The sequence below is a fragment of the Lepisosteus platostomus genome, chromosome 28 (genome assembly GCF_059453375.1).
Source record: "Lepisosteus platostomus isolate fLepPlt1 chromosome 28, fLepPlt1.hap1, whole genome shotgun sequence".
NCBI classification, from domain to species: Eukaryota; Metazoa; Chordata; class Actinopteri; order Semionotiformes; family Lepisosteidae; genus Lepisosteus; species Lepisosteus platostomus.
The window spans coordinates 9,683,993-9,702,842 of record NC_142638.1 but is presented as its reverse complement, the minus strand read 5'-3'; the positions used below and the strand labels follow the sequence as shown (position 1 = coordinate 9,702,842).

Genomic DNA, 18,850 nt, shown 5'->3' with positions numbered 1-18,850 from the left:
CCAGCCACAGGCGCAGATCATGAGCCACAGAGCCAGCGCTCTGCCCCTGTACTCGATACTCTCCTTGATTCAGATCACTCCGCTGTAAAATCATCTTGCATCAGATGAACTACTGTAGTGCAGAGGGAAGCAAAGATCAGCGCCAAGAGGGAAAGGTGACTGAGCACTGGTTGAGATTCCAGACACAAGTGGGAAAAATAATTTTGAGAGAGGAAAGAGGTCCTGGCAGTGGGTATGAGGGAGAGGAAGTGAGCTAACGTACTCTTTGACCTTCAGAGGGGTTGGCCCACAGGAGACTCCCAGTCACCCAGAACAGTAAGAAGCTCCGAGGGGAGGTTCTGAACGTCTTGAGAAACAGCTCAGTTTTAGCTCTGCATTGCACGCTTCAGTCATTTGCAACAATGTGGGCAGTTTCCTCACGTGTAGAGCAATAAAAAGGGAGGTTGGAACCCTATCACAGACAAAAGCCTCGGACTTTGCTCTGTAAAATGTGGCAGCTGCAATAGTGAAGGACAGCTCACAGGCAACCCTGTGTTGTTTTCAGTGCTTTATGAGTGACAGGCTCCTGCTCATGTATTGGATACAGTGGTTAGAAAAATAGATGTTTAGACCATTTTAAGGCACAAAATACTCCGTTTAATGTTTCCCCATATTCTACATGCCGGTCTGAGCACGATCTGGGTGAAGCCAGGGTGCATGCAGTTTTATCCACCCACCCCTAGGTGGCAAACTTCCCAAAGATCCCAGGGCCACAAGCACCAGAACATCGCGAACAAGATCATCAGGGAGGCCTGATGGGTTTTTTTGAAACCTTAAGGCATGTTTTTTTTATTCTTTTACTACAAAAAAAAATGCTCTGTCACAACAGAAATTAGTATACATACTTAAGCTTTTACAATATTTTTTTGCATCATTTTATTACCTTATTTTGATTTGGTTTTTGTTTCATAAACCTCAGTAAAAAAAAAATCAGTAATGATAGGATTTGGTGGATGTTAGGAAAAAGGAAACCAAAAAAAGAAGCAACAGCCTGTGGCCCTGCCCGTCTCTCTCTCTCTCTCCCCTGCTCGTCTGCATCACAGTTCCACAGAGAGATCCATCTCTGTTTCAGTTCTCGTCCCCGGAGAGTATCTGCTCTTTGGTCTGCTGGAGAACTCTCTCTCCTTCGCTCCTGGGCCTTGCAGCTGTTGGGTGGCATGTTTCCCATCATGCATTGCTCTCCCGATGGCTGTCACAACAGGCGAGCTGCCCCCCCCCCACCCCCCTGAAGACCTGTTCCAGGACCCCAGGTCCGGCACTGTCGGTCAGCCCCCCCCACATCCCTCCCTCCCTCAGCCCCCCGCAGTAAATCGCTAAGACGGACGACACACAGCAAGCGCCCGACTCCACAGAAGCTGTCTGGAAAGCAGAGGCTCCATGACATTTTTAGAATGGTTGCCGGTTCGGTCTCTGTCCCTTCTGGAACACAACCGGAGGGATCCAGAGCAGCGCGGAGCACTCCAGAATCCCCTTCGTTTGTACAGATTTTATTTCTCTGCTTTTTACAATCCCCCCTCCCCTCGTGAGCTCCGTCGAGAATCCGCAGAAAGAACTTTTAAAAAGAAAACGCCCCTCTCCGTTCTCGGTTACTGTGGCGTTGTCCTCAAGCGGATCTCCCCCCCCCCGACCCCAGCCTCCCTGAATCACTCCTCCCGCTTCAAGAAAACAGAAGCGCTCTGAACCCAAAGGTCCCGCAGCCGGAGGGGCGAGGCGCCTGCAGTCCGTGGGGCGCGCCGCCGCCGCCGCCGCCCGCCTACGGCTTGGAGCTGCCCTGGCTGTCGGGGTCCGTGCCCGAGGAGCTGGTGTCCGAGTCCGAGTCGCCGGCGGCCTCGTGCAGACTGCACCTCTCCTTCAGCCGCAGCTGGATGGCTTGCAGCCGTGCCAGCAGGCTCTGGTAGTCGAAGTGCCCCCTCTTCTCCCCAAACGGGTCCTGCAACGAGGAGGGGCTCAGTGTGTGTGTGTGTGTGTGTGTGTCTCGCTTTCCTGGACACTCCACTCAAAGCGCTCTACAGGTCATGGGGATCCCCTCCACCACCACCAGTGTGCAGCCCCACCTGGATGATGCTCCAGTCCGCTCCCCACACACCAGCTCTCAGTGGGGAGGAGAGCAGAGTGATGAAGCCAGTTCAGGAATGGGGGTTATTAGGAGGCCATGTTTGGGAAAGGCCAGGGGGAAATTTGGCCAGGACTCCAGGGTTACACCCCTACTCTTTTAGAGAAAAGCCCTGGGATTTTTAATGACCACAGAGAGTCAGGACCTCTGTTTAACGTCTCATCTGAACGACAGTACCTTTTTACAGTCTAGTGTCCCCGTTGCTATACTGGGGCATTAGGACCCACACAGATCACAGGGTGAGCGCCCCCTGCTGGCCCCACTCACACCTCTTCCAGCAGCAACCTCAGTTTTCCCATCCAGGTACTGACCAGTCTCACACCTGCTGAGCTCCAGTGGGCTGCCAGCTGGGAGCTGCAGGGTGGAAGTGATTCACCTCCTAATTTCCTGCTGGCGAGAGCTTAGGAAGAGTCACCTTCATTGGTCAGGGAATGGAAAATTTGACAAGAAGTCTCCTGGATGTCTGGCCGACTGCTGATCTGCTGTTAACGATGTGAGCGGGCTACGGTCTGCTGGTGCAGGAAGCTTCCTGGATCAGTGGACAAGGTCAGGATGCTCCCCTGCCTGAACACTGAACACCAGGAGCAATCTGAGCCAGACAGCAGATTGGTGAACACGAGCAGACAGACTTCACCTTTCTGTGTTCTGAAACAAGGCTTTGCACAGAACAGGCATTCGTCTTTGCTCCTGAGCTGGCATACACTGCCAAAGCACCCTGAATTGAGCTGCTCTTGAGCCAGATATGTGCAGCAGGCTTTTATGAAACTTGCTTCCTTAACTCGCCTGCAAACCTACCTGCCCGCACCCAGCCACCTGAAACAGGAGCAGCAGAGCAGCGCCGAAACGAGACCCCGCCTGCTTTAAATATGGGCCTGACCTGCAGGAGCGCCAGCGCGCCCCTGTCACCTGAAACTCACCGGGCAGGTTTTTAACAAATGCGGCTCCCGAAGAACGTTCCCAGAATCCGGTCGGAAAACCGCGACTCTGAGGTCTGCAGTGCATCAGTTTCCCGAGTCCACATACCTGCATGGTCTGGCCCTGGAGGTGCAGCCTCTCCTTGCAGGAGCCCTCGTAGAAGTCATAGTACTCCAGGAAGGACTTCTCCATGACACTCCTGCAGCCGAGAGGGACACACGCGCTCAGCCAGGCCCTCGGTCCCGGGAGCTACACACACCCGTGTGACCAGCCTCCTGCTGGGTCAGTTCTAACTCATTCTTCATTTAATCTGCTAACTGGCACTCTGTCGCATTACTCCAGGACTGCAGAGATCAGGACTTGTTTCACGACAGTGACAGGGCCAGGCTGGGTCAGAATAAGAGTGCTAGAGAGGGGGTTACAGTGGTGCAGTTTTGGGGTGTGGAAAAGGGTGCCCAGCCAAGCTGTTGAAGTTGACAGGCCCAGCTTCTCTCAGGAGTGGGCTGGATGAGACCCTCAGCTCAACCCAAACAGGCCAGGTGGGCTGACTGGCTCCTCTCCTTTGTAACAGTTCCTTGGTATAGTGAGAGGGTTACACAGAGCGTCACAGGGAGAGTGCTACACTGAGAATCCTTCAGAGAGTGCGTCACAGGGAGTCTGCTATAGTGAGGGAGCCACAGGGAGAGTGCTATAGTGAGCGTGTCACAGGGAGAGTGCTATAGTGACAATAGCACCGGTAAGAGTGAATATATTTATTTTCCTCTGCAACAGTTTCGCCAGTTAATTTGAATTATGTTAAATGAAAACTGTTTCCGGATTGTTTTTTAGAATTATTCAGGACGATGAACTAGAACCTAAACTAATTCATTACTGTGCAACAGACTCCCTTCTGCTCCTGTCAGAGAAATCCAATTTTCCCGCTGTGTCTCCCCACAACATGCAGTTTATCCACGGGTCTCGCACCCGTGCTAAAGTTCTGTCACCTCAGGCAGTGTACATGTGTGTGCACACAAAAGGGAGAGTGCTATAGTGACACTGCTATAGTGAGAGAGTCACCGGGAGAGTGCTATAGTGAGAGAGCCACCAGGAGAGTGCTATAGTGCGAGGGCCACCGGGAGAGTGCTATAGTGCGAGGGCCACAGGGGAGAGTGCTATAGTGAGAGGGCCACAGGGGAGAGTGCTACAGTGAGAGGGCCACCGGGAGAGTGCTATAGTGAGAGGGCCACAGGGGAGAGTGCTATAGTGAGAGGGCCACAGGGGAGAGTGCTATAGTGCGAGGGCCACCGGGAGAGTGCTATAGTGCGAGGGCCACAGTGAGAGGGCCACCGGGAGAGTGCTACAGTGCGAGGGCCACCGGGAGAGTGCTATAGTGCGAGGGCCACCGGGAGAGTGCTATAGTGCGAGGGCCACAGTGAGAGGGCCACAGGGGAGAGTGCTATAGTGAGAGAGCCACCGGGAGAGTGCTATAGTGCGAGGGCCACCGGGAGAGTGCTATAGTGCGAGGGCCACAGTGAGAGGGCCACAGGGGAGAGTGCTATAGTGAGAGGGCCACCGGGAGAGTGCTACAGTGCGAGGGCCACAGGGGAGAGTGCTATAGTGAGAGGGCCACAGGGGAGAGTGCTACAGTGAGAGGGCCACAGGGGAGAGTGCTACAGTGAGAGGGCCACAGGGGAGAGTGCTACAGTGAGAGAGCCACAGGGGAGAGTGCTACAGTGAGAGAGCCACAGGGGAGAGTGCTACAGTGAGAGGGCCACAGGGGAGAGTGCTACAGTGAGAGGGCCACAGGGAGCGTGCTATAGTGAGGGTGCAGTGTGTTGATCTTGACTGACTGACTCACCACAGGGCCTCTGGGCAGGGGCACTTTCCATCCAGCATGTCGCACACAGCCACCCGCATGGTCTCGTGACGAATGCACTCGTTATAGTTCTTACTGTCGCCAGGGTGCCTCTCCTGCCAGGCACACACAGAGAGACACGACCCCATCAGAGAGCACAGCACTGCCTTCGGTCCACTGGGGCGCCGGCTGGCAGTGCACGTGAAACAGGGAGCACATCCAGACATGGGGCCTACCTGTTCGAACCCGGGTTCATTATGATAGGGGTTCTCCGTCATCAGAGACTGGATGGAGATCAGAACCGAGGAGATGCTCTGGGCTGGGCTCCAGGCTGGGCCGGTCCAAGTCCTGCACAAACAAAGCCACTTCAGAAACAAAAGCACAGCACAGCTGGCACAGCTACTGATAGGCACTATTGCCTGGGTAGTACACAGAGTTATTCCAGTTATCCCAACATTAGCCAATACAAGACTTAATCACACACTCACTTGCACTGCAGGCGTCCCATAGAGGAATCTCACACTCACACGCTGCAGGCGTCCCATAGAGGAATCACACACACACACACATGCTGCAGGCGTCCCATAGAGGAATCACTCTCTCACACACACACACACACACACACACACACACACACACACACACACACACACACACACGCTGCAGACGTCCCATAGAGGAATCACAAACACAAACACAAACACACTGCAGGCATCCCTTAGAGGAATCACTCTCTCTCACACACACACACGGGGGACCCCCGGGGAGCCCTTCTTACCCCAGGATGCTGAGGCAGACTTTGCCGTTGCGGTAGAAGTTGGGGTTGAAGCGCACCGTGTTGTTGCCGGTGGTGATGAGCTTCACCCGGGGGGGGTGGATGGGGTAGTCGGGGGGGCAGCGGAACAGGAAGAGGAAAAACCCCCCCTCGTAGGGCGTGTCGAAGGGGCCGGTGATGAGCGCGTGGATCTGCGGGGAGGCAGAGGCAGGGGCGGGGGGGTCAGAGTGAGCAGGGCTGGCTCAGACAGGGGCGCAGGCGCGCGACCCCCAGCCCCCACCCAGCAGGGTCTCCAGCCGTGGACAGAGGACTGAGCGAGCAGTGACCGGGCCTGCGCTTCGGTCAGGACTCAGAACTGCAGCTTGAACGGCTGCGCACTCCTCCTGACCGCTGCTCCAGGGAAAGTAGGGGGTTAGAATCTTTTTTTTCAGGCATCTTGCGAGGCGCTCAGCACTTGGAACAGGCAGGACGCGACCCTAGTCCGTACCGGTGGGTCAGCGCTCCGTGGGAAGGGGATGAGAGATTCCCGAGGGACGGGGACACAGGCGGCGATCGGATCGAGCCGGCATTACCTTGGTCATGTCATGGGGGTCTGGCACCACAAACATGCCTGGCGGGGGCTCCTTGTAGATGGACATTATATCTCTGTGTGGCAGGGGCAGGGGGAGGAGAGAGGGAGAGAGAGGGAGAGATGATTGAACCTGGTTCTTACAACACAGGGTAAGCAGGGTCATCATTCACACAATATTAACTGATCTGACAGACCATTAAAATTCCACCTTATAACATAAGGAGTAGTGTGGTGGCTCTGTGGCTCAGGATCTGCGCCTGTGGCTGTGGCTGGAAGGTTGCTGGTTCGAATACTGCAGCCGGCAGAGGAATCCTACTCCATTGGGCCCCTGAGCAAGGCCCTTAACCCCAGCTGCTCCAGGGGTGCTGTATAAATGTCTGACCCTGTGCTCTGACCCCCAGCTTCTCTCCCTGTCCGTGTGTCTCGTGGAGAGCAAGATGGGATATGCAAAAACATAAATTCCTAAGACAAGAAATGGTATATGGCCAGTGAAGTGATCTTATTTTATCTTATCTTATCCCTTCACAGGTACAGTGTTGCCTCCTCTGGTCCCCTCCATCATCACCTCCCCTCTCTCCCTGCTACTGCACTGTCATCGCCTTCTGAGGAGAAACGTTGCACGCAAACACCAGCGAAGAACTGTAGCAAGCAGGGAGGCTTATCCTCGCACTCATCCTGCGAGGGGCGTTACTGCAGAGTCCGCCTCCCATGTGGAACACATCTGCCGGCACAGCGAGGAATCTCCCACAATTCCCACCCGGCAGAGAGACCAGCCCACAGGAAGTGGAAGAGACACAGCTTCCCGTGCGAGTCTTCGGAGGTGGGCAGCCACTGTCGCCACACAGCCTGGGAGGAGCACAGCCCCCTCCCAGCACCACACGCCTCCTGCACCTACCAGCCCGCACAAACAGGAACAAGCAGACCATAATTCCCCGCCGGAAAAAGCAGAGAGAACATGCGCAACGTCTCAGCCGCTGACTCTTCTGCAGGTGTTGGGATTTCAGTGTGGAATTAACTTCGACTTGCTCCTTGGCGGTCAACGTGTGCTGACACAGCTCATACAAATCTAATTGTACACTGCCTGCGCTGGCCCGGAGCTCTGCACAAGCGATACAAGGGCCTGCAGGCTTATCCCGAGCTCCTCTCCCAGCCGAGTGATGGAAAACATGACTTGGCTCTTGGATGTCAATTCGGTGTCTGTGCTGACACAGCATTTATATATCGTCTGAATACTCAGGATTTACCGAATTTCAGAACAAACAGCGAAACAGGAATACAGAGGGAACGTCTGGGGACAATGTGGAAAGAGAATTAAACACGAACAGAGAATGCACTTTACACAAAGGGTGGTGGGGGTCTGGAACAAGGTGCCCAACCATTTTGCTGAAGCTGATACCCTGGCTTCTTTAATAAAAAAAAAAAACAGACGAGATTCTGGGATCAATTATCTACAAACTATTAAACAGGCCAAATGTGCTGAATAGCTTCTTCAGTTCATAACCTGTCTTTTGGTCTCATGTTATATATTCTAGACAGTGTTGGGAGAAGATGAAAAGCTGAGGATGTTGAGATATACAGTTAAAAGCAGAGAGTTTAAATCAAAAGGTTATTTTATATTACAGTACATGCACTAGAAAGGCCTCATTTAGAATACTGTGTACAGATGTGGTCACCGCATTGAAGAAAATATATTTCTCCTCTGGAATCAGTCCAGAGAAGAGCCACCAGATACACTCTGGTCTTGAAGTAACACCCCACACTGACAGTCCAGAGGTACAGGACCTGTCCAGTCTTGAACAGAGCAGGCTTTGAGGGGACCCGCGACAAGTGTTCCAAATCCTAAAAGGTACTGACCAAGCCGAGACGGGGCACTTCAGAATCAACAGTGAGACACGACCCCTTCACCAGCGGGAAATCACGCAGAAGCGCATCTATAACCGAGAACAGGAGGGGGCCCCTTTACACAAAGGGTTGTAGGGGTCTCCAACAAGCTGCGCAGGCACGTTGCTGGGGTTGGGTTGGGGTTCCCTTGCAGTAAAACGGACAGAGGAGACCCTCTAGTCAACCAGCTAGCAGCGACAAAACGAGTCAGATGGGTCTAAAAGGCCTCCTGTCGTTTCTAAGCTTTCCTGCATTCAAAAGTCTTCACGCTACAAAACGCTGCTCCCTACGGCTCGCATACGAATGAACTAAACCGGCCCATGACTGTCGCCTATCGTGGCGAGTGATTGTGGTTTACAAATAACACGGTTCTGATCAGCCACCTCTTTCGATTCTGCTGATGCATAAAAAAATACTAAGTTTCGGGGCGGTGCGTCGCCTTGTCCTTAACATCGCTACCACCCCCCGCCAAAAAACAAAGTGACTCCAGACAGTGACCCCCAATCATAACTTCCCTCTCAGCCCCCAGAGAAAACAAACTCGCTCGCTGTGGACCCCGGACAGGCAGACCGGCTCTCTGTACCTTTTGATCCGCAGGATGCACTGCTGGGACGGCTTCTCGCTGTCCCAGTCGCTGCTGACTGTCGGATCCCAGAAGGTCGAGTGGATCTGAGACAGCAGCCCCGCCCCGGCCAGGTTCGGGGTGCCGGTGACCCCGAGACCGATGCTGGGGGACAGCACGGCGGTGCCGACCATGGCCGGAGCCGCGGGGCCGAGGCCGGGGGACGGGGCTAAGATGGCTGTGCCCACCGCGGTGCCCAGGACGCCGATGGCCGAGGCGGGCAGGGAGGGGATGTCCGGAGTCGAGACAGGGGGGACGGTCTCAGGGGCGGCCGCGGCCGAGGGCACGGAGTCCGGGGCGGCGCCGCTCGGGTCCCCCGGTACCGAGTTCCCGGAACCGGGCGAGAACTGGGCTCCGCCGCCCGAGTGTGTCGACCCGGTCACCCCGATCCCCGACGCCTCTTCCCCTGCGCTCTCCGCCATCTTCCTGCTCCTGCCTTGCGCGTGTGCTTTTTGGGGGTAATTTTTTTTTTTTTAAGACGCCCGTCTTCTCCGCCAGTTGACCGCTCTCTCCCCGACAGCCACGGCTAAGTCCTATTTCTGCTCCAACCTGCACCCGTCCGTCTCCAGGCAGGAGGAGGAGGAGGAAGAGGAGGTGGTGGTGGAGTAGGAGGAGGAGGAGGAGAAGGGCGACTCGTGCACAGCCCTGGGCCTCCCAGGTGCGGGTCTAGCACGGTACACCGAAGACGGCCGTATCTTTATTTGTCTTAAACCCCGCTTCTCTGTCGGCCCAAGTGAACTGGGTTGCCGCCTGCGCTCTCACTCACTCTCCCTGCTCAGTCTTGACGCTGTTTTTTCAGGTACTTCCTCCTCTGACGGCGGCCCACAGCGCCCCCCAGCGGCCCGTCCCGGATCTGCAGCTCGTACAGGCTGATGCGCGGCGCAAACATGTGGGGAAGATCCGTTTGCTAATTCGCTGTCAGGATTTCCCCTCTTAATAAATTAGAACACGGAGTGGAATGCAGTTTGCAGTTTTCTTTCTTTCAAATGGATAAAAAGCGTCTGAAAGAGCTGGAAGAAGCGACCACTGCATATCTGCTAGTGCTAGTGCATGCAGTGGCAAAAAAGAAAAAAAGAAAGGAACTTCTCCCGAGTGTCAGAACCCGAATATGTATTAATAATATATGTCACACAAATGCTGAGTATTTTTCTTTTTTTTTCCTGTAGAAAACGATGTGAGCTCCTCAGCCTTCCTGTACAAAACTATGTGCCGTTTGTTTAAAGACCCGAGGTGTCCTCTGGCTTTTGATACCTCCCCCCCCCTCTCCTTCCAAGATAAGTTGGTTTTGTCCCGCGCTGAGCTCAGGCCACGTTCAAGAGAAAACGGACTGTTCCATTTCCCACCGGATAGGGGAGTCTGCATGGAGAACCGGCGATAACTTCGTACCGCAAAAAAAAAATCGGGATTTCCTGGAGCTACCAGTAGTTTCCAAGAGAGCTGTTACAACAAAGAAGGAAAACAAACAAAAAAAAAACTCCGGGGATTTCAGAGAAGAGCAAAAGTACCCTTGACAGATCTGAAGCCGAAGCTGCACTTTCTGAAACTGATAATCCAGGACGACGCAGCTCAGACACAGCCTTCCCCCCGAGAGCTGTCGCACACAAGCCCGGTGATTCAGTGTGAACCGGGGGTGATGCACAATGAGGGGTACACTAATAATTCAAACCCTGTTTTGAGATAACCTGGCAACAAGCGAAGGGAGCGTCACGAGGCCCCCCACCTGTTTAGCACCTGTCCCCAGGTGTGCGGCCTCCTCTCCGGCTTTGCCCCGGGCGCCCAGTCGGACAGCGGGGCCCTGTGTCTCAGACACCGACCAGTGTCCCACTCCCCGAGAGGGTCAGGGGGAACAGCGGGACCGGAGCCTCACTTTGGGGCTCAAAGTTTCACCGTGGAACAAGTTCGCGGCTTGACGCCGTTTATCGTCGAGGAACCTTTCCAGAATGCGGGGGACCGGTTCTTCAAATCAAGACGAGATGCTTCCAAACGGCAAAATGTTCATACATTTCTCGAATATTTTTTTTTTTACCCTCACCTTGACATAGTGCCTTAAAGAAAAACAACCTTGTAAAGTTTTTCGACGAATGTATTTTAATGGGGTGGAAATGTTGACTCCAGGCACTTCGGCGCGACGGTGCTCCTGGGTGCTGGAACTTGAGTTTCTCCAGACCAGAGCCCACGGGTAAGAGCTACCGTTTCACCTGACAGCTGTGTGGTTTGTAAATCATTTCACAAACAACCCCATCGTGATCATAAGGTCACTTCAGTTGGGCATTTATTCATACTTGTATTACCGAGTAGAAAGTGGGGGCACCTGTCAGAACAAACAGCTTTGTTGCATCAGTCTAAAATGAGAAGGGGCCCATTTTCTGTAGAAGGCAGTTCATTGAGCTACACTAGGAGAGGCTGTTTTGCTATAGGATTTAGGAGAGATCTAATATATACCTACAATTGCAGCCATCGAAGAGCCAATAACCAAACAAATTGCTTTAAGTGAGTGACTGCTCATAAGCCACTATTAAGCGAAGGAAAGGTTTTCTACAACTAAAAAAAAATGTAAATATCACCAACGCAGTTTTAAAGTGAGTAATGTAGCATGTCATTTCTGCCCCTTGCATACAAACTGCAGTTTCTCCCTTTGAGAAACTATTGTAATTTTTATTGATTTATCTCTCAATCACCATTTAAAATAAAGGCATGCAGGTGAAAGTTCCCCACTATTGCAACAGCAGCAGATTACCAATTGCTTAATTAACAGCAGCTGTAGTAACCATTTACAGCCCTTGAGAGTTTGACTGCATCTCCATTGGCTGGGTTTTGAACAGTGTATCCAGCTGGAGTTCCTGCTGTGTTGCAGGTACCCTTGAGCTGGCTCAGGACCAGTCCAGGATGAAACCACTGGCGCAGAGCAGCCCACTGCTGGTCCTGGAGGACTGGACTGGATACAGGCTTCCATCCCAAAACCAGGTGGTCCCTGGCTGACCCGGACTGAGGTAACGGTCTTCTCCCAGCTCTTCAACTGGGAGTTGTTGGCTTTATGAATTCAGATCCTTTCAGCCTAATTCAGCTCACCCCGAATTGAGTTCTGCAGGCACTTTCAACCGGTTTGCTGCATGAAAGCCAGCAAATACTCTGTAGAATCCACACTAAAAATAAACAGTTAAGGGCCAAGATTTCAGTTAAAATAAAGTTTTCAAAACTTGATCCCTCGGCTCAGAGCCAGACTGAAGTTTGTCAGCTGAAGCCTCAAACTAGGAGGCTACAAACCCAAATAGGGGGGTGACCTTACAGCGTTATCCCCTGTTCGTCAAACCTCATCCTTTCTTGCATCGGTTTTAGTCAGACTCTGCAATTAACACCCCACACTTGAGGGAAGTGCAGGCCAGGAGAAAGAAAAACAACAACTTAGGTTTTCCCAACTATTTATTTAGACAAATTTTGCCTAAATGTTGATGAGATCTCACATAAAATGTTGAAAAAAACAAGGTAGAATCCGTTTCATTTCAGTACGATTGGAATGGCGATGTCACGGCCTCACCAGCTGCACGTCTGAGCCTGACCCCCCCAGGAGGATGGTTTTGGGGCAGCGGGGGTAGTAGGGAGACACCTGGCGAGTCCCCCCCAGCCCCCCACCCCCTTCCCAAGGGAGCACGCAAAAAAAATCGGGAGCAGAGAGGGGAGGGGGAAAAAAAAAATTTACATAGCAAAGAGGATGAGGAAAGCCACCATCAGACAGAAGAGCCCCATGGCCTCTGACAGGGCGAAGCCCAGGATGGCGTAGGAGAAGAGCTGCTGCTTCAGGGAGGGGTTCCTGGAGAGAGGAGGACAGTCAGGGATCAGGACACTTGGCACCACCTCGGCCTCAACAACTCCTGCGCCACCTCTTACAAGCAGGACTGTCCTACCTGTAGCCCTTTTTACAGCTCCTCACTGACTGAGCTCGAATGCAACAAACTAACTTTAACATTGCTGATCCCTCTAAATCAAAACGCCGGTCACGCCACAGTGCTGCATCCGGAAGGGCACAAGCTAAGGAGGCCCGTTTTAACAAGTGGAGAAGCAGGCATTCATGACAAGCCATGTACAAAGGCTTTCTGCATGGGCCTTCAGTGAACTGCCCAGCATCCATCGGCACTGGAGGAAAACTGTTAACCTTTCTGCCCATCGAACTCTGGGGTCCTGCTTTAGTAACCCTTATGAATGCATTTCAGGCCGTGCTCTTAAGCCTTACCGACCACAGAGGGTCCCGTCATAACCTTTATGCTCTTAAAGGAGCATCAGTACCCTTTATACATATAGCAAGTACAGCCCTCCCATGTGAATGCAGGAGTGCACCGGAATGAAAACGCCTCTTACGAACGAGCCTGAAGCAGGCCTGACCTACAGGAGTTTGTGTTCAAGGATGCAAGACAAATGCATACGAGAGAGGCGCCGAGTCACAGGCCCTGAACATGGCACCCAGGCTGGGGGCAGGGTCTTACCTGGCATAGCCGATGATCAGGCTGCCGAACACTGTGCCGATCCCCGCGCCGGACCCCGCCACGCCCACAGTGGCGGCTCCGGCGCCGATGAACTTGGCAGCGGTGTCAATGTCCCGGGACACCGCGCTGGTCTGGAACCCCCGGGAGACAACCTGGAGGCCCGTCACCCTGCTGTGGGGCAATAGGGGCTGAGGGCAGAAGAGAAGGCGTTTTACTCATCCTGCCTGCACAACACTATTATAATCCTTTACTACCTCAGCAATAGCTGGTGCAATTTGCGTCCAGTACAGCAAGAGAACACTGATGTGCGCCAATGCATACAATATTTCAAAACGAATACAGATCGCAATGCAAAGACGCAAAATATCCACAATTCTGATGGCTACATGCGAGGGTAAACAGATGCTCAAGGAGGCTAAACATACCCCTCAATTTTTTTTTTTTTAATTGGACGATTAATGGTAAAATAAAAAAGCTGAACTATGTTGGTAAAAAAATGTGGCTCACAACCAGGAAATCAAATCTCATCGGGCCTGATCTCAGCACAGCCAGACCTTCACGGCTCGAAGGCCCACCAACGCGAACGGGTTCAACAGAACAGGCACCAGGTGCGCCACCCAGAAACTCACCTGCTCGCTCGCGGTATCAGGCCTGCTGAACACGGACACCGAGAGGGGCCGGGCCAGGAGTCTGGAGCCACTGCGCAACTGTTGGGGAAAGCAGAAGGTCAGGAGTCAGAAAGAGGGGTGTGAGCATTTCTGCTCCCTTGACCTCCGTAAAAGCTACACTCCAGAACACTGGGCCTGACAACTGAGGCACCCCGACTGACCAGCTTTCTCTCAGCTGCAGTCCTGCCGTTTGCCTCCACCATGCGAGAAGCCAGCAGCCAGGGGACCTGAGGAACTCTCCTCCCAGCTGCAGCACCACTACCCCCCCACCCCCAAACCCTTGGTGCGATTCCTGACCTCACTTCCCCAAAGCCTTCCTCCCTACAGCTACAGGGAGAGACCAAACCCCTCTGAAAGAGGTGGGCAAGCAGACCTCCAGCAAAGATCCGGGGTGCAACTTACCACAGCAGGTGAGGTGACAAACTTAGCACAGGTGTACATCCTGAAGGCCTGTGAGGAGAAAGAGGGACAAACTTAACACAGGTCTACATCGCGAACATTTTTAAGAATAAAGGGGGACAGTCACACCCCACAACAAGTCAAGATGCCTCAATAACTCCTCCACCGTGTAGACGTATGGGTGAAGACCAAATGGATTTGAACAATTTTATGGTGTTAATACACAGGACCAGCCCGACAATACCCTTATCCTAGCTAGAACCTATTTCTACACTCCAAGACAAAACGTTACAAACACCCCAACCTGTACTGTGACAGCAGATTGCCTCGAAGGGAGAGACTCTCACGCAAAAAAACTAGATAACTAATTTTGAAATTTAGGGTAAGGGCAAGGCACCCCCCCACCTTCACAGGCCGGTACAGAAGTACAGGGGTTCTCAGACACCTAACAGGACTGCAGATCGAGACAAGGACACAGGACCTAACGTTACGTTGTGTTGAATTAGCGCTAAGCTATTACTGGAAACGGAAAAAAGGACGTACTTCCAGATTTTGAACACTGGCATACAAAACGTATTTAAAAAAATACCAAGTCGATATCCTGATCTAATCGCTCCTCCTCAAACAAGCAATGTTCTCGGTTAACACTGTTAAGGTACCTCTGACCTGTCACTGTCAGAAAAGCTCGGTTTTGTGCTGGGGGCGGGCATTGCCGTTACCTCTTACGCATAAAAACACGATTTTTCGTTTACAGTCGCCGAGAAAACCACTTGCCCCTTTTCATTCAGAAGAATGAGACCAGGGGTCAGGATTACAGGGGCAAGTGCCGCACACAGCTCTCCGCGGTGAAGGTCATGAGGGAAACTACAGCACTGGGACCTGCCCAGGCGGACACGAATTTCACAAATTCAAAACGACCCCCTTCGATCGCGGTGGGGGAAGAAAAAAAGACTTGAAACACCTCTGGGGAAGACCTCAAATATCAACTGCAGACCTGCTCTCCGGGCTGGACCGACGCCCAGGCCCAGGACGCGTCAGACATCTTGCAGAAAAAAAAAACCCGCAGGTCTCCCGCTTGTGCAGAAAAAGCTGCTCGTTCCCAGCTTGTATCGAGTGCAACCCCCTGGCTAGGCTGAGTGATTCACAGAGGAATGACCGACCAGCTTACAGAGGCGATGCCAACCCGAAAGGTCACACAGCCAGGCGGACTTAAGACTCTGCACAAGCAGAACATGGAAGACAACCGAGGCCCAACCATTTTAACATTCACTTAAAAAATGAATAAAAAAAAGATGATCTGCTTAATAAATGGCCTGACGATAACAGGCCATTTGCAATATAGAAGACATGCAACAAAATGGACCATTACCGGGGTTTTTTGCGGCGCTCTCACAGGTTGGGAAGCAGGGACACGCTACAAGCGACGCAGCAGCGGCTGAATAAACCGGCCTCCCCTGTCACCTTGTCATTTATAACACCCGACGCACTGTCCTCAACCCCCATTGGCCACCGCCGGGTCTCCTCTGCACGCCATTGGCCCCGGTTCAGAGACCAACCTTGCAAGTGACCAATGGGAGATCCGGAGGTGAAGAAACCGGGACAGCAGTCGCGCCGCGCTATTGGTCCGCGCGATGACGTCACCGCATCCCCTCAATCCGATTGGCAAGCGTGACCGGCAAACCGGCACCACATCGTTTCTCATTGGAGGGTTGGTCTCAAAACCTCTTCCGGGCTGAATCTGGCGTCTTCGATCTCCATTGGCCAAGATTACAGGACGTCCCGCCTACAACCGGAGCGGCTTGACTGTGTGTTTCTCGCAGGACGACTTTGTCTGTTTCTGTGCTACCCCCTGGTGGATTGGAGGGTAAAGACCGAGTTTTTTTTTCCTATTTGGGGGGGGAAAAAGGTTCCATCTGATACCTTAATGCGAAGCATATGGCGATTAAGTTTAAGAGTTTTTCTGGTTCTCTTCAAGAGGGATTAGTCTGCCAGTGTGAGACGTTTACAATTAATGTAGCTCGTACAGGTTCTTTTATGGTGTTTAGAAGTAATGCAAAGAAATTGCTCCTGAAGCCGAAATAGTGTTTAACCTCTGTGTGGCAGATTTCGTGATTTACGCGGTATGTGAAGTACAAGGGGCGCCGCACAGCACCGCAAATCCGGACCGGTTGTGGAGCGATTCTATAAACGTGCGGCTGATCAGTAACCTCATTAAATTAAGCAGTACATTATGTGATAATGTATAACGTTGGCAGCACATTGGCGCATATATTCAAATAAAGTTGGCAATTAATCAAAATCGGGGGAAACCAACTGAAAACAGGCGACAAACCTTTTACTGCTGTTAAACGGGCGAAAATATAAGAAAGACAGCGCCTGGCGCACGACCGAGAGTTTCTTGTTTTCCATTAACCAAACACACACCTTAATTATCTGTTAAACTCCCTCGGTAAAGTGAAAAATTTGTACAGCACGGAGAGAGAGAGGTGTTTTTTTTTTAAATGATCTTTCCATACAAGTTAGCTGTATTACGATGACCAAAATCAGGAACATTTTGTTGCGGGGAAACTCGAGCTGAGTCCGGCAAGCGCCGGTGAACAGCCGCGGCCTGAGGCAGAGGGAGAGGGGGGAGAGAGAGAGAGAGAGAGAGAGAGAGAGGCCGGGGGCATGGGTACAGCGGGATCCAGGGCGCTGCTCTCCGGCCCGGAGCGTATATCATCTTTATTCTCACAGCGAGCGCAGACCTTAGCCGGATTAAGGGAACATAAATCACCCCAGCATCTTGGCTTCACTAGAAATAACAGTGAAAACGAATAGAGAAGTACTTCACGTGCCGTCGTGGAAAGGTCTCGTCTTCCCCCGCATACAGTTCGGAACCACAGCACAGATACCATTCTTTTCCACGCTTTGAGATTTTCAACACCCGTGCAAAATCAGCGTGTCAAAACAAAAACACGCCGACGAAAAGACGACGCGCAACCGTTGGGCACTCTTTTCCGACTGAGCCATATCCACGTTTTCGTGCACAGAGGTGGTTTCTCGTCCCAGGCGCTTTCTGCGAGGGGCACGGACCAGATGTGAGTGAACATCTGGGCGGCAGCTGTGATGGGGGGGGAATCGCGGTGTTTCTCGGCCAGTGAGGGAGGCAGCTCCAGGAAGGGTGGGAGAGGGGTCTCTGCAGAGCTCCCGGGGGGCTGCAGCCTTCTGGCTTGTGTCCCACTCGAGCTCTGTTTCCTAGTGGGTCTAATTATTTAATTAACTGCAAGGCTGTGATGCTTCTCACCGGGATCCATGGTGTTGCATAGCAAACCGTACCTTTCATTAAACGAAGGTCTTGAATATTTTGTCTACTGTAAAGGACCTCAAGGAAGATCCTGTGTACATACAAATCGCTGGGTTAGTCGTTTAAGTGACTGATCCGGTCGGCCGCAGGGCCTTGCGGAGGCGGGTTCGAGAGCGGCGGTCTGAGGAGAATCGGACTTTTCAGCCCCAGTGAAAACAATATAAAAATTTCTTTTGTAATAAATTTAATTATTATATTGGCACGTTATCACATACATAAAATGAAGTGGTCTGGGAGGTACCCTGTGTTTGAGCATTTTAAAATGGAAGTAAAGGGGTATTTGCAGACTATTTCGAAATGCAAAAATATGAAAGCGGTGCGGACATTATTTTTATTTAATTTGTTTAATCTTTTTTTCATAACTTGAATTGATGTAGTAGTATGTACCCCTGACGATATTTTTGTTTGGAATTGTTATATGTACTCTTGTTTGTATTGTAATGTTTGTTCTTTTGTTAAGCATAAATAAAAATTAAAAAAAAAGAGAATCGGACTGTGGCGGTCAGTGACGCGTCTGGGCCAGCAGGTGGAGCTGTTTCCTCTCCCCACCAGGTGTTCCGGCCCCGGCCCGTGGTGACAGGGGGCGGACTGCCCTGTGTCGGTGGGGTCTGCCTGGCGGACAGACCGACTGGATCACCAGTCAGTAAAGATCTTTAATCAGTATTCAAGGAGCAGAGGTTGCTAGCAATAGGGTCAGTGCTACGTACTATTCAGTATTAACATGTTTCCACTTGGTCATCTATTAAAATCACACGGTCTGAATATTATTTTCACAGGTAAAAGTTTATTCCATGCTGAAAAGAGTCACAACGTTTTGGCTCCGGAGGTGAGGTGAACTCCATGGATCTTAAGGTGAGCCTTCTCCACCTGAACGTCTTATTATGCCAGAAGCTCTGTGTGCAGGTGTGAGCTTGGTCAGTACCTGGATGGGAGACTCCTGGGAAAGGATTATTATAGAAAGAGTGTGAAGAGACGGGGAGAGAGAAAATGGAATGAACCTGAAAACCGACAGGGACTGTTTCTGCAGCCGTCGTGTTGCAAATCCATCCATCTCGGTCTTTTACAGTTACAGTTGACCACGTTTTTTTCCTCATAGTTAATGACTGAGTCTTCCGTACCCCGCTGGCGTGCCGGTGCAGTGATTTGGCAATTGGAATTCGAGAATCGCGCCTCAGTGTTATTAATTATTAATGTCGCTCCCGGTGAAGCGGC

The 18,850-nt window shown here is 52.1% G+C and overlaps 2 protein-coding genes across 2 annotated transcripts; both read right to left on the bottom strand.

Annotated features, from left to right (window-relative positions):
* Positions 1-613: 613 nt before the first annotated feature.
* Positions 614-9,750, bottom strand: ube2z (ubiquitin-conjugating enzyme E2Z). Its single transcript, XM_088623101.1, has 7 exons — positions 8,712-9,750; positions 6,249-6,321; positions 5,680-5,867; positions 5,138-5,249; positions 4,905-5,017; positions 3,176-3,266; positions 614-1,969 (listed from the first exon to the last, which is right to left on the bottom strand). The coding sequence occupies exons 1-7, from the start codon at positions 9,170-9,172 to the stop codon at positions 1,793-1,795; spliced, it is 1,215 nt and encodes a 404-aa protein (XP_088479227.1). The 5' UTR covers positions 9,173-9,750; the 3' UTR covers positions 614-1,792.
* A 2,402-nt stretch (positions 9,751-12,152) lies between these two features.
* Positions 12,153-15,803, bottom strand: atp5mc1 (ATP synthase membrane subunit c locus 1). The gene is made up of 5 exons (XM_088623104.1): positions 15,665-15,803; positions 14,299-14,346; positions 13,858-13,935; positions 13,229-13,416; positions 12,153-12,558 (listed from the first exon to the last, which is right to left on the bottom strand). The coding sequence occupies exons 2-5, from the start codon at positions 14,335-14,337 to the stop codon at positions 12,444-12,446; spliced, it is 420 nt and encodes a 139-aa protein (XP_088479230.1). The 5' UTR covers positions 14,338-14,346; positions 15,665-15,803; the 3' UTR covers positions 12,153-12,443.
* Positions 15,804-18,850: the final 3,047 nt, after the last annotated feature.